This window comes from Schistocerca cancellata, chromosome 8, assembly GCF_023864275.1.
Source record: "Schistocerca cancellata isolate TAMUIC-IGC-003103 chromosome 8, iqSchCanc2.1, whole genome shotgun sequence".
In the NCBI taxonomy this organism is placed as follows: Eukaryota; Metazoa; Arthropoda; class Insecta; order Orthoptera; family Acrididae; genus Schistocerca; species Schistocerca cancellata.
In genome coordinates this window covers 604,280,581-604,297,211 of record NC_064633.1, presented here as the reverse complement: position 1 = coordinate 604,297,211, position 16,631 = coordinate 604,280,581, and the positions used below count along the sequence as shown (strand labels likewise).

Genomic DNA, 16,631 nt, shown 5'->3' with positions numbered 1-16,631 from the left:
TTCAGACGTAAGGTTTACATAAATGAACCTGATCCGAAGGCTTACGATGTTACTTGCTTCTTCGTCAGAAAAAAATCTTCTGCTTCAGAGTCATAGAAATCGTCAAGTCAATTTTAGAAATACACTCCTGGAAATTGAAATAAGAACACCATGAATTCATTGTCCCAAGAAGGGGAAACTTTATTGACACATTCCTGGGGTCAGATACATCACATGATCACACTGACAGAACCACAGGCACATAGACACAGGCAACAGAGCATGCACAATGTCGGCACTAGTACAGTGTATATCCACCTTTCGCAGCAATGCAGGCTGCTATTCTCCCATGGAGACGATCGTAGAGATGTTGGATGTAGTCCTGTGGAACGGCTTGCCATGCCATTTCCACCTGGCGCCTCAGTTGGACCAGCGTTCATGCTGGACGTGCAGACCGCGTGAGACGACGCTTCATCCAGTCCCAAACATGCTCAAAGGGGGACAGATCCGGAGATCTTGCTGGCCAGGGTAGTTGACTTACACCTTCTAGAGCATGTTGGGTGGCACGGGATACATGCGGACGTGCATTGTCCTGTTGGAACAGCAAGCTCCCTTGCCGGTCTAGGAATGGTAGAACGATGGGTTCGATGACGGTTTGGATGTACCGTGCACTATTCAGTGTCCCCTCAACGATCACCAGTGGTGTACGGCCAGTGTAGGAGATCGCTCCCCACACCATGATGCCGGGTGTTGGCCCTGTGTGCCTCGGTCGTATGCAGTCCTGATTGTGGCGCTCACCTGCACGGCGCCAAACACGCATACGACCATCATTGGCACCAAGGCAGAAGCGACTCTCATCGCTGAAGACGACACGTCTCCATTCGTCCCTCCATTCACGCCTGTCGCGACACCACTGGAGGCGGGCTGCACGATGTTGGGGCGTGAGCGGAAGACGGCCTAACGGTGTGCGGGACCGTAGCCCAGCTTCACGGAGACGGTTGCGAATGGTCCTCGCCGATACCCCAGGAGCAACAGTGTCCCTAATTTGCTGGGAAGTGGCGGTGCGGTCCCCTACGGCACTGCGTACGATCCTACGGTCTTGGCGTGCATCCGTGCGTCGCTGCGGTCCGGTCCCAGGTCGACGGGCACGTGCACCTTCCGCCGACCACTGGCGACAACATCGATGGACTGTGGAGACCTCACGCCCCACGTGTTGAGCAATTCGGCGGTACGTCCACCCGGCCTCCCGCATGCCCACTATACGCCCTCGCTCAAAGTCCGTCAACTGCACATACGGTTCACGTCCACGCTGTTGCGGCATGCTACCAGTGTTAAAGACTGCGATGGAGCTCCGTATGCCACGGCAAACTGGCTGACACTGACGGCGGCGGTGCACAAATGCTGCGCAGCTAGCGCCATTCGACGGCCAACACCTCGGTTCCTGGTGTGTCCGCTATGCCGTGCGTGTGATCATTGCTTGTACAGCCCTCGCGCAGTGTCCGGAGCAAGTATGGTGGGTCTGACACACCGGTGTCAATGTGTTCTTTTTTCCATTTCCAGGAGTGTATCTTTCGTTAGCGAAGATTGCTGGTAAAAATCTTCTGCTTCAGAATCATAGAAATCGTCAAAATCCGAGGACGTCCTCTGGGGCTTCACTGTTTTTGTCAGGCAGAGCAGTTCCCTTGATACGTATCGTTCGCTCTTGTGAGAGCGTTGTCAGACGAACCCAGGAGAGACGTTCCAGCGTGTTGTCGCACAGAGAAACGGCCCAGTGACAGCGTGGATCGTCGTCTGAAGCTCTCTGCTGCGGGGCTGCGCACCGCGCCGTTGCTCAACGGCCGAAGCTCGCAAATCGCGGCCAGGAGAGCAGGCGGGCTCCGCGCCACCTTCACTCGGGCCCCGCGCCGGCGGCCGCTCGGTCAGTGCGGTACGCTATTTGTGAGCCCAGCCCCTACCTGCGCTGTCCCACGTGTCGCGTGCCGGCCGGCGTCTGCTGCGTCACGCACTGCGCCACGGCATTGAGCTCGCTGCGTCGACCTCGCGTCTGCGACGCGACGACGCCTGCCACCACAACCCACACCTGTCGCAAATGTGTGCCCACATCCCAAGAAATTTTCTTACTTGTTCTTGTTGTTGTCTTTTATCCTGAGACTGGTTTGATGCAGCTCTCCATGCTACTCTATCCTGTGCAAGCTTCTTCATCTCCCAGTACTTACTGCAACCTACATCCTTCTGAATCTGCTTGGTGTATTCATCTCTTGGTCTCCCTCTACGATTTTTACCCTCCACGCTGCCCTCCAATGCTAAATTTGTGATCCCTTGATGCCTCAGGACATGTCCTACCAACCGGTCCCTTCTTCTTGTCAAGTTGTGCCACAATTGTATTCAATACCTCCTCATTAGTTATGTGATCTACCCATCTAATCTTCAGCATTCTTCTGTAGCACCACATTTCGAAAGCTTCTATTCTCTTCTTGTCCAAACTATTTATCATCCATGTTTCACTTCCATACATGGCTACACTCCATACAAATACTTTCAGAAACGACTTCCTGACACTTAAATGTATGCTCTATGTAAAGAAATTTCTCTTCTTCAGAAACGCTTTCCTTGCCACTGCCAGTCTACATTTTATATCCTCTCTACTTCGACCATCATCAGTTATTTTGCTCCCCAAATAGCAATACTCCTTTACTACTTTAAGTGTCTCATTTCCCAATCTAATTCCCTCAGCATCACCAGACTTAATTCGACTACATTCCATTATCCTCGTTTTGCTTTTGTTGATGTTCATCTAATACCCTCCTTTCAAGACACTGTCCATTCCGTTCAACTGCTCTTCCAAGTCCTTTGCTGTCTCTGACAGTACTACAATGCCATCGGCGAACCTCAACGTTTTTATTTCTTCTCCATGGACTTTAATACCTACTCCGAATTTTTCTTTTGTTTCCTTTACTGCTTGCTCAATATACAGATTGAATAACATCGGGGAGAGGCTACAACCCTGTCTCACTCCCTCCCTAATTACTGCTTCCCTTTCATGTCCCTCGACTCTTATAACTCCCATGTGGTTTCTGTACAAATTGTAAATAAGCTTTCGCTCCCTGTATTTTACCCCTGCCACCTTTAGAACACAGCATGTTGTCCTCAATGGAGAGACATCTACAGACGTTAAAGTAACCTCTGGCGTGCCACAGGGGAGTGTTATGGGACCATTGCTTTTCACAATATATATAAATGACCTAGTAGATAGTGTCGGAAGTTCCATGCGGCTTTTCGCGGATGATGCTGTAGTATACAGAGAAGTTGCAGCATTAGAAAATTGTAGCGAAATGCAGGAAGATCTGCAGCGGATAGGCACTTGGTGCAGGGAGTGGCAACTGACCCTTAACATAGACAAATGTAATGTATTGCGAATACATAGAAAGAAGGATCCTTTATTGTATGATTATATGATAGCGGAACAAACACTGGTAGCAGTTACTTCTGTAAAATATCTGGGAGTATGCGTGCGGAACGATTTGAAGTGGAATGATCATATAAAATTAATTGTTGGTAAGGCGGGTACCAGGTTGAGATTCATTGGGAGAGTCCTTAGAAAATGTAGTCCATCAACAAAGGAGGTGGCTTACAAAACACTCGTTCGACCTATACTTGAGTATTGCTCATCAGTGTGGGATCCGTACCAGATCGGGTTGACGGAGGAGATAGAGAAGATCCAAAGAAGAGCGGCGCGTTTCGGCACAGGGTTATTTGGTAACCGTGATAGCGTTACGGAGATGTTTAACAAACTCAAGTGGCAGACTCTGCAAGAGAGGCGCTCTGCATCGCGGTGTAGCTTGCTCGCCAGGTTTCGAGAGGGTGCGTTTCTGGATGAGGTATCGAATATATTGCTTCCCCCTACTTATACCTCCCGAGGAGATCACGAATGTAAAATTAGAGAGATTAGAGCGCGCACAGAGGCTTTCAGACAGTCGTTCTTCCCGCGAACCATACGCGACTGGAACAGGAAAGGGAGATAATGACAGTGGCACGTAAAGTGCCCTCCGCCACACACCGTTGGGTGGCTTGCGGAGTATAAATGTAGATGTAGATGTAGATGAAAGAGAGTATTCCAGTCAACATTGTCAAAAGCTTTCTCTAAGTCTACAAATGCTAGAAATGTAGGTTTCCCTTTCCTTAATCTAGCTTCTAAGATAAGTCGTAGGGTCAGTATTGCCTCACGTATTCCAACATTTCTGCGGAATCCAAACTGATCTTCGCCAAGGTCGGCTTCTACCAGTTATTCCATTCGTCTGTAACGAATTCGCGTCAGTATTTTGCAGCTGTGACTTACTAAACTGAAAGTTCGCTAATTTTCACATCTGTCAACGCCTGCTTTCTTTGGGATTGGAATTATTATACTCTTCTTTAAGTCTGAGGGAATTTCGCCTGTCTCATACATCTTGCTCACCAGATGGTAGAGTTTTGTCAGGACTGGCTCTCCCAAGGCCGTCAGTAGTTCTAATGGAATGTTGTCTAGTCCCGGGGCCTTGTTTCGACTCAGGTCTTTCAGTGCTCTGTCAAACTCTTCACGCAGTATCATATCTCCCATTTCATCTTCATCTACATCCTCTTCAGTTTCCATAATATTGCTCTCAAGTACCTCGCCCTTGTATAGACCCTCTATATACTCCTTCCACCTTTCTGCTTTCCCCTCTTTGCTTAGAACTGGGTTTCCATCTGAGCTTTTGATATTCATACAAGTGGCTCTCTTTTCTCCAAAGGTCTCCTTAATTTTCCTGTAGGCAGTATCTATCTTACCCCTAGTGAGATAAGCCTCTACATCCTTACATTTGTCCTCTAGCCATCCCTGCTTAGCCATTTTGCACTTCCTGTCGATCTCATTTTTGAGGCGTTTGTATTGGTTTTTTGCCTGCTTCATTTACTGCATTTTTATATTTTCTCCTTTCATCAATTAAATTCAATATTTCTTCTGTTACCCAAGGATTTCTACTAGCTCTCATCTTTTTACCTACTTGATCCTCTGCTGCCTTCACTACTTCATCCCTCAGAGCTACCCATTCTTCTTCTACTGTATTTCTTTCCCCCATTCCTGTCAATTGTTCCCTTATGCTCTCCCTGAAACTCTGTACAACCTCTGGTTCTTTCAGTTTATCCAGGTCCCATCTCCTCAAATTCCCACTTTTTTGCAGTTTCTTCAGTTTTAATCTACAGTTCGTAACCAATAGACTGTGGTCAGAGTCCACATCTGCCCCTGGAAATGTCTTACAATTTCAAACCTGGTTCCTAAATCTCTGTCTCACCATTATATAATCTATCTGTTACCTTCTAGTATCTGCAGGTTTCTTCGATGTATACAACCTTCTTTTATGATTCCTGAACCAAGTGTTAGCTATGATTTTTATTACTCACACGGTGTATAATTCTCATCTTGCCCTCACACGACCAGTTCCTCACTGTGAGCTCACCGGACTTAACACACTGCCAGACAAAACGGTGAAAGTATCCAGAAGAAATGGTCAGATGCCAACGCAACTTCGTTCACGTGCACGCCATCGGCGGGTTATCTGTACGGTTCCAGCTGCTCGACAGGTACAACGGCAACCAGAGTTCAACAGTGTTGTCAGTGATTAGTGTTGATACCACACTTGTCAGGGTGTATAAGGTGTGTGGAGAGCGTTTGACGATCAGTGTTCACTGTGCAAGACACGTGTATGCTGCGTAATCGGTTCTGACAGCTTCATCAGGGACTTCATTGTGGGCCTCCATTTGGCCGGCTAGTGGAATCGTGCAGTATCCAGATTTGTGGGCATTCGGAAGTGAGACAGGACCAGGAGCTACTGGGTTTGAACGTGCCCGTGTCCACGCAGCGAATGATGATGTCCGATATGTTGCTGTACCAACATGGACTGTCCTACGTGTCCACAGAGGATGGTGCAAGGGAACATAAGGCTACACTCGCTCATCACCTCGGTTCTGGTCGGCCACGTGCGACCATCACAAAGGGGGATCTCCGTGTACCAAGCACATTGTAACCCCTCCACATCTGCATGTGCTATCTGAGAACAAGTACTTTGACTCCCTGACCATTCTGACTTTCTTTTTCATATGAAGTATTTGCGACATAAAAACAGTACCTACAGTTTTTTACATTGAAGTTCTCACAGAAATTTCGACTGTTGTCATTTGTGTACTTTAGTAGCCTCCTATCACTAGAAAGTAAGGTTGTTCGTAATATTTGAAATGTAATTCTTGAAACCACTCCTATTTATGTTTTTCGTTGATATTTGTGTGTTTGCATTAGTGATTTGACAGTGTGAAGACCAGAAAAGGAAATATCTCTGAAAAGTGACGTGTGGAAACATTTTAAACAAAATGACAGTTGTTGAGACTTAAGTTCCAGCAGAAAGAATATTTTCAAAAGCTAGCGAAGTGATTTCTGTTCAAAGAAGTACATTAATAGCAGAACATGCCAAGAAATTAATTTCTTAAGCTCTTTATAAATAAGTTGAGGAACTGATAGTTTTTCAATTATGTTACCTGTATTTTGAGTGATTTCAGCTGCCCATTTTTTCATATGCTGAAACAATTTTTTAAATATTTTCTTCCATAGATTTTTCTACGTAAAATAAAGTAAAATTAAATTTGGTTTTCCTTAATTATTTAGTAATTCATAAAGACCATCCTCGAAGTTCTAAATAAAATGTGCTACCCTAAATTGAAATATACATCTTAAAATTAAATTTTTAGCACCGAAATGTTGAAATATCGATATTATTTTTTCTCTTTAATGAATGATATCGATGTTTAGTACAATAATATTCGGGTATACCGAATATCGATATTTATCTCTCGATGTCCCACGCCTGCCGACAGGTGACTAACCAGCCACGGGAAGGCCCGTAGTTCCCACGCCACAGGACAATGACAACAACAACAAAGCACTCACCTGGTACAGGGAGTTCCCCGTGACGTAAGCGGCCACGTAATGGCTGCCGAAGCTCCGCACGAAGTTCACCACGGAGGCCGTGTCGCCCGGAACCACCTGCAAACAGAAGTGCAACACGCCGAGTAAGCAAAACTGCGGGAGAGGGAGGGGGCAGCCGCAGCTCCAGCACACAGAGGCGTCTCGAACTGGAACCAAGTGCTCTTTTTATAGAGCAACTATTTTTCATATTTCAAGTAGTTTGAACTTTGCGATTGTGAGGAGTGTACTGATACATAAAAAGCGGGATTAAGGGAGGGAGCACTATGTATAGAACAGATATTTATCCTGAAGCAACTCACAGAACATAGGGCCTTAAAAAAACAAAAAGACAGTAACAACCTTCGTGGACTTCACGAAGGCATATGACTCCATCGACAGACAGACTCTTGTTAGGATCCTGAAGAACAGAGAACTGATGGAACTACACAAGAACTCATGAAAGAAATTCTGACAGACACAAAAGCAAGGCTAAGATTCAGAGGAGCACTGTCAGAAGAATCTGAGATCAAGACTGGTCTCAAACAGGGAGATGGATTGTCACCAGTATAGCACTGGACGAAGTGATCAAGCAGTGGAGAGCAATAAACGAGGAAATGGGAATACCAAAGACCAATGTGGGGACTCAGCCACAGGGCTCAAATGGACTGCCTAGCCTTTGCAGACGACATAGCAATAGTAAGTGAGACGGAAGAAGACGCAAAGACACAACTCGACAACTTAAGTAAGGTAGCCAGAAAGGTGGGACTGAGGATCGCCTATAACAAGACAAAGACATTAAATCCCACTGCAGACTGGGAAACACCGGAAGGCACTGTGAAAATGGTGGACAAATTTAAATACCTGGGAGAATTTATAACAGGAAGGAACAGGAGCAAGGAGGGAATAACAGAGAGGGTAAAGAAGATGAGGTCAGCCTTCTGTATCACGAGAGAGAAATACAATAAAAAGAATATGTCAACATAGGCAAAGATAAGCCACTACAAGGCAACGGTGAGGAATACAGTATTGTATGCTGCTGAGACGATGACACTAGGAAGAAATGGGGCAGAACAACTAGACAAAGAAGAGAGAAAAATACTAGGTCCCAAAAGAGGTGGAGAGAGGTGAATACGAAGACCTAGGGAAGAATTGTACCGGAACATGAGAACAATATCCGGGAAAATCAGACTCAAAAGGGCAAGGTTTGCTGGACATGTAGTTAGGATGAGTATGGACAGAATGACGAAGAAAGTGTGGGAAACAACAGGGAGGACGAGGGGAAAGACAGGAACCAAGTGGGTTGTTGAACTTCAGAAGGACTGGTTGGAATTGGGGATCAAGGTCGAAGGAAAGGAAAATTGGAGGAACAAATATACACCGTCCAATATGCTGGAGATCAATGACAAAGAAGAACACAGGAAAAGACAGGAACATACAGGAGAAAAGGACACTGAAGATCTCGGAAGAAGAGGGGGAGAGAAGAAGAGAAAGAATGAAGAGGTTCTGGGAGAAGAAGAAGAAAATGCAGTCCACTCTGGCGGGAGCGGCCGCACAATCAGTGACATGACGCCTCTAACCGCGCGGCGCCAGGGGCTGTCTCCACAGCACTTCTTCTCCGCATCTCATCAAGTGAGCAGCCAGGTGCCTCTCCAAGCAGATGAACGGTGGACTTCCGGAATTTAGCGCCTGAACTCAAATTTAGGAACGTATAATTTTGCCGAAACTTCAACCTACACCTGCAGATCTAGCCACAACAGCAAGATGAGCTGTAGGGACAGTCAAATAATTTGTACTGACTTTCAATAACTTCAAGCCTCATTCCGAAAATTTGGTTGCAGATTTTACGATCAATGCCCCTTCAACTCGGACCACACACTCAAATGTATACCCTTCTCTAGCACTTTCTGCTTTTTAGTATAATACTAACATTTTGCCAATCGCGGTACGAGTTCGCGATTATAATTGTTTTGAAAAAATATATGTTTATTACAATCAGACCTTACATCTTTAAACCAGCCTTGCCAAGGTATCAGGTGGTTATAATAAAACTGACAGTGTTCTGAGCGCTGCAGGGCTGGGTGTGTACACCACAGGACGCTGGAACATCTTCATTAATTGGAGCGCTCGTGAAGTACGCAGAAAAAATAATAGTTCCACTTTCTGCCACCAGGTGAAAATATGGCGCTGTAAGCAGTCAAAATGTGCTGTGGGTGCAGGGAAAGGGGAGGAACGATCAAATGTATGATAACGGTGGTTCTGGCACGTTCGTTAGGAAATGGTCACAAGTTACAACATGTGCCCAGTACTGCGTCCCGACTCATCAATATGCTGAATCTGTAGCACGGCATGGTCGACAGCTGCTCGCAGCATATTCGATGTAATCAGAGCGATACAAAGTCATATGCTATCCTTCACATCAGGAAGAATCCAGATACATCCAAGTTAGATCCGACGTTTCAGATATCCCTGCAGCGAGAAGTAACATGGATTTAGGTAGGGGAATCTGGAAGGCCACACATATTGAAATTGCCTAGAGACGATGTGTTTGTTACTGAAGGTTTCTCGAAGCAAATCTTCCACCTGTCAAGCAACATGTAATGTCGCCCCATCTTTCATGAAAATATTGGTGTGCGCACAAGAGATGCCACTGTACATCTAACAGGCCCGAGATGTGTTATCTCCGGGGATCGGAAAAAAAAAAAAAAAATCGGACCGACAATGTAGGAGAGCTTGTGAAATCACGCCAGAGAGTTATTTAAGTTGAGTACAGGGAATGTTCCTAAACAATACGTGGCGGAGCGGAACCCCATATGCAACAGTTCTGCATTCACCGTGCAGAGTAAAATCTTATTCGTCCACCGAAAGAATGTTCCCAGACACATACCATCTATTTTTATGTGTCCACATACCATCTATTTTTATGTGTCCTAAAAACGAGCGTTTCGTTCTAAGAACTTCAACCTTCTTAACCCTTTACGCCAACAGTGGCTTCAAAAAGAAATCAACACGCCTCGCCAAACGGCAAACAGCACACTGACGTCGAAACAGGAAACAATTCACATCCTGACTGTTTACAGTGTCGTATTTTCGCCTGGTGGCAGGAACTACAGGATGGGGCAAATAAAAGTGAACAGAGTTCCAGGGTACAAAGAAACACACCAGAGGAAAGGAAATACAGTTATAACTTGACTATAGCAAATGTTCAAAGTGACCATCATTCATGTATTCGCAGTTTTGGGAAGGCGCATCGAGGCTGGAGTGCTCGAAATGTTGCTATCTCATCCGAAATGCTTTGCTGCTCTTCTTCATGACTGTGAGGGTCGTTTTGATGCACCTTAGACTTGAGGGCTCCCCAGACGAAGTAATCGCACGCTGACAGATCAGATGACCTGGGTGGCCAGCTAGGGCCGCGACCAGACTGACCTCTGTCAGGCTTGAAGATTGTAAATGTAGTCCAAGGTTCTAAACACTGTCTGTGCCTTTGTAAAAATTTCGGCAGAATTTATCTCTGGCTTCAGCCAGCTTTCCGTACCTATAACGATTTCAGCTTCGGTGCTTTCAATCAGCGCTTGAAGTTCCGGTACTTTACCAATGCAGCTTCGACAGTTTACAATTACAATACCGATTGCTGCTTGGTTCCCGCATGTCCTGACTTTGCCCCGCACCCTCTGAGGCTGTTGCCCTTTCTGTACTTGCCCGAGGCCATCTAACCTAAAAAACCGCCCAGTCCACACCACACAACCCCTGCTACCCGTGTAGCCGCTTGCTGCGTGTAATGGACTCCTGACCTATCCAGCGGAACCCAAAACCCCACCACCCTATGGCGCAAGTCGAGGAATCTGCAGCCCACACGGTCGCAGAACCGTCTCAGCCTCTGATTCAGACCCTCCACTCGGCTCTGTACCAAAGGTCCGCAGTCAGTCCTGTCGACGATGCTGCAGATGTGAGCTCTGCTTTCATCCCGCTAGCGAGACTGGCAGTCTTCACCAAATCAGATAGCCGCCGGAAGCCAGAGAGGATTTCCTCCGATCCATAGCGACACACATCATTGGTGCCGACATGAGCGACCACCTGCAGAATTGCGTGCAATTTCGAAATAAAAACGGAATGCAGAACAAGAAATTCTGTGTACATCCCTTCATTGCTGATCGTGACAGTAACTGCTTATTTGACACGCTTTATAATGATTTAAGAAATTACAGTGCTAAATTTTCCAGTATCCGAAGAATGTCACTCTGTTAGTTTAACGAGGTAGTGGAGATCTATCGACATTAACTGACGAAAAAGATCACCGTTTTAAGTAAAGTAATCTCATTAGAGGAAAAGATTTTAGTGACTTGTGTACTCGGTAGCTAATTGTTTGTTGTCTACAGTGACAGTTACTGTTTTAGTTGTAACAGTAAAGCGTACACAGAAGTGATTTTCAGTGTCTATTTGAAAATTATGTTATTACAACCACAAAGTAAATTTACAAATGTTTCAGACAAGAAGTCGGGAACCTGTCTCCTTTGTTTATATATCTTATTTCTTAAAATGTCCGCCCCCGGTAGCAGAATGGTCAGCGTGACGGACTGTGAATCCTGTGGGCTCAGGTGCGATTCCCGGCAGGGTCGGAGAATTTTCTCCGCTCAGGGACTGGGTGTTGTGCTGTCCTCATCATCCTCCTCGACTGCGGGTCGCCGAAGTGACGTCAAATTGAAAGACCGACACCCGGCGAACGGTCTGCCCAACGGGGGGCGCTAGCCATACGATTAAATAAAATCTCTTAAAATAATTCTAGCGTGTCTGTATGTGTCGTATTGGCATCACTTGCTGCAGCAGGTGATGGAGCTGTGGTTTTTCGGTCTGGAAGTAGGATTCGAGGAAAACTTACGTAGCCCGAACAGTAAACCTGCTTTGTCTCTGGCGTAAAGCTCTTGCCGTTGGAATGGAGCATTGGGAACAGGCTGAGAGGAAATTGCGGATCGATAACTTCAAAGATCTCCAGCAGAATCGCGCGTGCGTCTTAGAGAGCCTATATAGAGGGAGAGAGTGGCCAATGGTGATAGCGTCGCTGTCTGGCTAAGAGCCGAGGACGCCATGTTTTTACCAAACTGACGCTGACTTGGTACGAGTTCAAAATTGCTCTGATCACTATGGGACTCAACATCTGTGGTCATCAGTCCCCTAGAACGTAGAACTACTTAAACCTAACTAACCTAAGGACATCACACACATCCATGCCCGAGGCAGGATTCGAACCTGCGACCGTAGCGGCCACGCGGTTCCAGACTGAAGCGCCTAGAACCGCACGGCCACACTGGCCGGCTTGGTACGAGTATAAGTAAATACTGTGTCTGATTCTGTGCCATTGGTTCTCTTCAGCGCTTCGAACGCCAATTCCATTGTACAATTATGTACAGTTTGTAAAACGGTAATATTGAAGGACTTTTGCATGTTCTCTGTCGGTTCTATTTACGTAAATTAGTTTACTGTCACTCTGTTGATCGGATCTATGACGATACTGTTAGAACTTCACAGCAATTTTAGAGGCAAAATTTTTGTTTAAAGTGATTTACTGAGCGTCACTCATAATATGAATTACAAAATGATCAAGGACAGTCAAGAGAGGAATGCTCCGCTGTTGTGTGGAAAAACCGAAGTGAAGATGCTCGTTTTCCGAAGAAATGAAGGAACTGTTAGAAAGCTCGTTTGGTTTCTTTGTGTATAGAATAACCAATTTCTTTCTATATGATTATAATGCCTACAAAACGAAATTAAAAAATTACAGAACAATCTTTTTACTGATACATCCCCTCCATGACATTAAAGGTATATGAACACCGCAGAACTACTAACATGACGTTGTAGCACAGCGGTAGAATTTTAACCTTGTAATCTAACTGTATTTTCTAGACTTGTAATGGTTCTAGAGTGACAATTCATGCTACACGATGTGTTTTAACATGTATACGGAACCCGAAGTCTATGTAATTCCTCCTGGCGACTAGCACTTGGCTCTGTAGTATTGGCTACTCACATTCCTGTAAATTATAATTATCGTATGGATATTCAGTTACCTATTTTGAATTACTTTCTGCTGTTTCAAAAAAATGGCTCTGAGCACTATGGGACTTAACTGCTTAAGTCATCAGTCCCCTAGAACTTATAACTACTTAAACCTAACTAACCCACGGACGTCACACACACCCATGCCCGAGGCAGGATTCGAACCTGCGACCGTATCTGCTGTTTCAGTAGAGTACTTAAGTATAGATATTTTTACGATTTTTTGTGGTATAGAGTTCCTAAAAGTGTGCACAGAATGACATGTTTTGCCAGCATAAGAAACTGTTATAAGATCGACACACACTTAAAATGCATTATGTGGGGACGGAAAGAGACAAGAGTTTACCAATTTCAGCGATCAATATCCGCACGGAAAAATCTGAAATAGCATCGTGTACTCTGAGATACATTAAATGAAACTTCTTTTTCTCATTAATCAGTTGTCAATGTTTGTATAGCATCATAAAATACAGCTGTTGAAATTCGGCAGACATACACACTGCTTCACGATACTTCCATTTGCTCACATATTTATTAGGCCTATATAAACATAGACGAATGGCATTTGTTTTAATGATGTACCGAGTATTAAGCTAGAATATCTGCTTTGGTCTCGTGCGTCAAACACATGCCTTAGTTTACTCGTGAAGTGGCTGGCTTAGTGCTTGCGTCGCTACCTAATTGCACGTCCCGAGCGCTATCTGGTAGAAAGATGGCGGCTACAGGCCGACTGGCCACTCTCTCCCTATATAGGCTCCCTAGTGCGCCTCTGTCGCAGTACGCCAATGACACCGCCTTCTGTGCCGTCGCCCCCAGCCTGCAGCGCTCCCAACACCTTCTCCAATCCCATCTTGACCGGTTCACCGCTTGGTGCCACCAGTGGTTGCTCAAGGTCAATCCTTCCAAAACCCAGGCGATCTTTGTAGGCAAAACCACCCCTTCCTTCCGCCAGCTCGATTTCTGTGTCACCATCTAAGGCCGTCCTATCGCCCTCACCGCCACCCTTAAGTACCTTGGCGTCACCCTCGACCGTCGCCCCTCCTGGACCCCCCCCCCCCCTTCCACATCTCTGGACAATCCAAGCCAAGGCATTCTACTGACTCCGTCTCCTCAAGCTCCTTTCTGGCTACACATGGGGTCTGGAGCCCTCCAGCATCCTCCACAGCTATAAATCCCTCATCCGCCCTATCCTCTGCTACGCCCATCCCACCTGGATCTCCGCCCCTCCTACCTTTTACAAATCCCTTCAAATCCTCGAACGCCATGCCCTCCTCCTCGCCTATCGTATCCGTTTCCCATCCCCCACACGGATCCTGTACGACCTTATTCCGTTCCCCCGCCTCCTCCTTTTCCTCGAACGGATACAGATCCTCTACACCTCCCGTAAACTCGATCCCCCTCACCCAGTTGTCTCTCCCATCCTCTCCCGCCCCTGTCCACTGCTGCACCTGCATTTCCACGTCCCACCTGCTCTCCATCTCTCCATCCTCCTTACCCTCTCCCGAGGTGGCTTCCGCCAGCTCCCCCTCCCTGATGATGCCCTCCTCCCCTCCATCTACCCCTCGTATCAACTTTGATACTCCCCTCCCACTTGCTGTGTTTTTTTTTCCTTAGGGCACCCTCTCTCCCTTCTCTCTCCTTCCCCCCATCCTCCCCCCCTCCTCCTCCCCTGGGCGTCCCGAATCCTGTCCTTCCTTCATTCCTCCCCCCCTACCTCCCCTGCCATTGGCATCTTTGCTCTCCCCTCTCCCTTCCCCACCACCTTCTTCCCCTCGTGGCAGGTCTCCGGACTCATTCGCGCGCCGGAGATCATCGCCATCAGTTTAGTGTCTGTGCCGTCGTGATTGTGATTTAGTGCTTTTCTGCCGCCACGCTCCTCCTTCACTTGTACCGTCTCATTCGTCAGTGTTTGTGTGCAGTGCCGACAGTTTTTCGAGTGTTTTCGTCGAGTGTGAACGGCGTCATGTTTTTTTTTATTTATTCAGGGTGTCTACGTGGAGAAGAAAAAAAAATTCCCGGATTTTTCCCGGATTTCCCGGTTAAAAACACAATTTCTCCCGGGTGAAATTACGTATAAAGCGGGTGAAAATACATCCGTGTTAAGTAACAGTATACTTTCCCTCGGAGCTGTAAAACCTATCAGTCCTTTGAATCTTAAAGGTCTTATACCGGCGGAGGACGTCCCAGCACTTTAGGAAACGAAATCCAGGAAAACAATGCGTTTGGAAAGTTGTTTGATGCGAGACAATATGCACAGAGTTTATTTTCGTATTGCTAAAGTATATACACAAATTCCACAAATTACAGCACGGTAGCTTCCGAAACTCTAAAATAGAGATTGCGTTGAGCGATGCACTTTTGTCAGCCAGTCATAGCTCATGTCACGTGACCTCGCTAGAGAATGACGGCAGTTATTCAGAGCACGAGGCCTACGAGAAAGACAGGCCGCGGGGCGTACGTTACGAAGGTAGGCCGAGCTCGCTCAATTCAGCAAAGTGCGTTTCTACACCGGTTAACTCGTAAGCAGATGTGTATGTACGAACGAGAATTGCATCCTCTATTGGAATCCACTGTCATTAGTCCTACAATGACAGGAAGTCCGTAGGCCTACTAACAGGCTCTAATTTGGCAATTAAAATCGTGCCAAAATGATTATCAGTTGCTTAGAAAAGTCGAAGTGTTCTGGCACGAAGAGACTTGTGACATTGCTCAGAAACACATTATGCACATTTTTTTGAAGGTCAATGGAACTTTTTGCCATCGATTGCATAATTTTTTATCTATGAAAGTACAACATTAAATATGAAAACTAACTTGAAGCTCGGTCTTTTTTTAGCGTATGTTACACGTTAAGTCATATCAAATACAAATGTGCCGGTAAAATTTTAAATAGTGGCATAAATGACTTATCTTCTGGGCCCGACATTTTTCCAATGGCTGATCCTCAAAGTGTTACGTTTTGAATGAGAGTTATAACGCCCTGTGATTTAAGAAATGCACTGCACATTCTCACACGTAACATAAATCATCTTGCGTGGAAATTTACTTCGAAAGTAACGCATCTCAAGCCACTATTCGTAATATTTTCTGGTGATCTGTTAGAATTATAAACAATTGTGACGTCACACACATCGAATGCATATTAGTTGTTACGGACGTACTGCATAATCTTCGACCTAAATCCTTTGACACTATTTACCCATTTTCTACGCAACTAAACTTTTATTTTCGTGTTATTCTCTGATTTGTGTTTCATTGCTGCAATATTATTTAGCAGCAGTGGACTAAAGTTCTTTGTCAGCGTATCAGATCTTACACGTCACGCCTACAAAACTTTAACTGCAATCTAAAACAACGAAAAATCCCGGAATTCTAAAAAAATCCCGGGTTTTTCCCGGATTTGTCCCGGATGAAAAAATTCCCGGGTTTTTCCCGGAATTCCCGGATTTCCCGGGCCGTATACACCCGGTTATTGTATCTCCTGTTTGTAACCACCGACTTGTTACTTTCCTGTCTCCTTTTTCTCTGTTATTGTAATTCTTGTGGCTGAAGAGCGGAGAAGATGTATCCGCTGCCAGCCAGCCTTTGTATAAGGTGAACAAATGACAATAAAGGGAAAAAAAAGAACCTGTGC

The 16,631-nt window shown here is 45.8% G+C and overlaps 1 protein-coding gene across 2 annotated transcripts in view; it reads right to left on the bottom strand.

Annotated features, from left to right (window-relative positions):
- The window catches only part of LOC126095032 (torso-like protein), a 525,311-nt gene that overhangs the window by 62,151 nt on the left and 446,529 nt on the right, over positions 1–16,631 (bottom strand). For both annotated transcript variants that reach the window (XM_049909694.1, XM_049909695.1), the window contains one exon: positions 6,932–7,027. In XM_049909694.1, the coding sequence (XP_049765651.1) occupies positions 6,932–7,027 (96 nt within the window). The remainder of the gene's footprint in view (positions 1–6,931; positions 7,028–16,631) is intronic.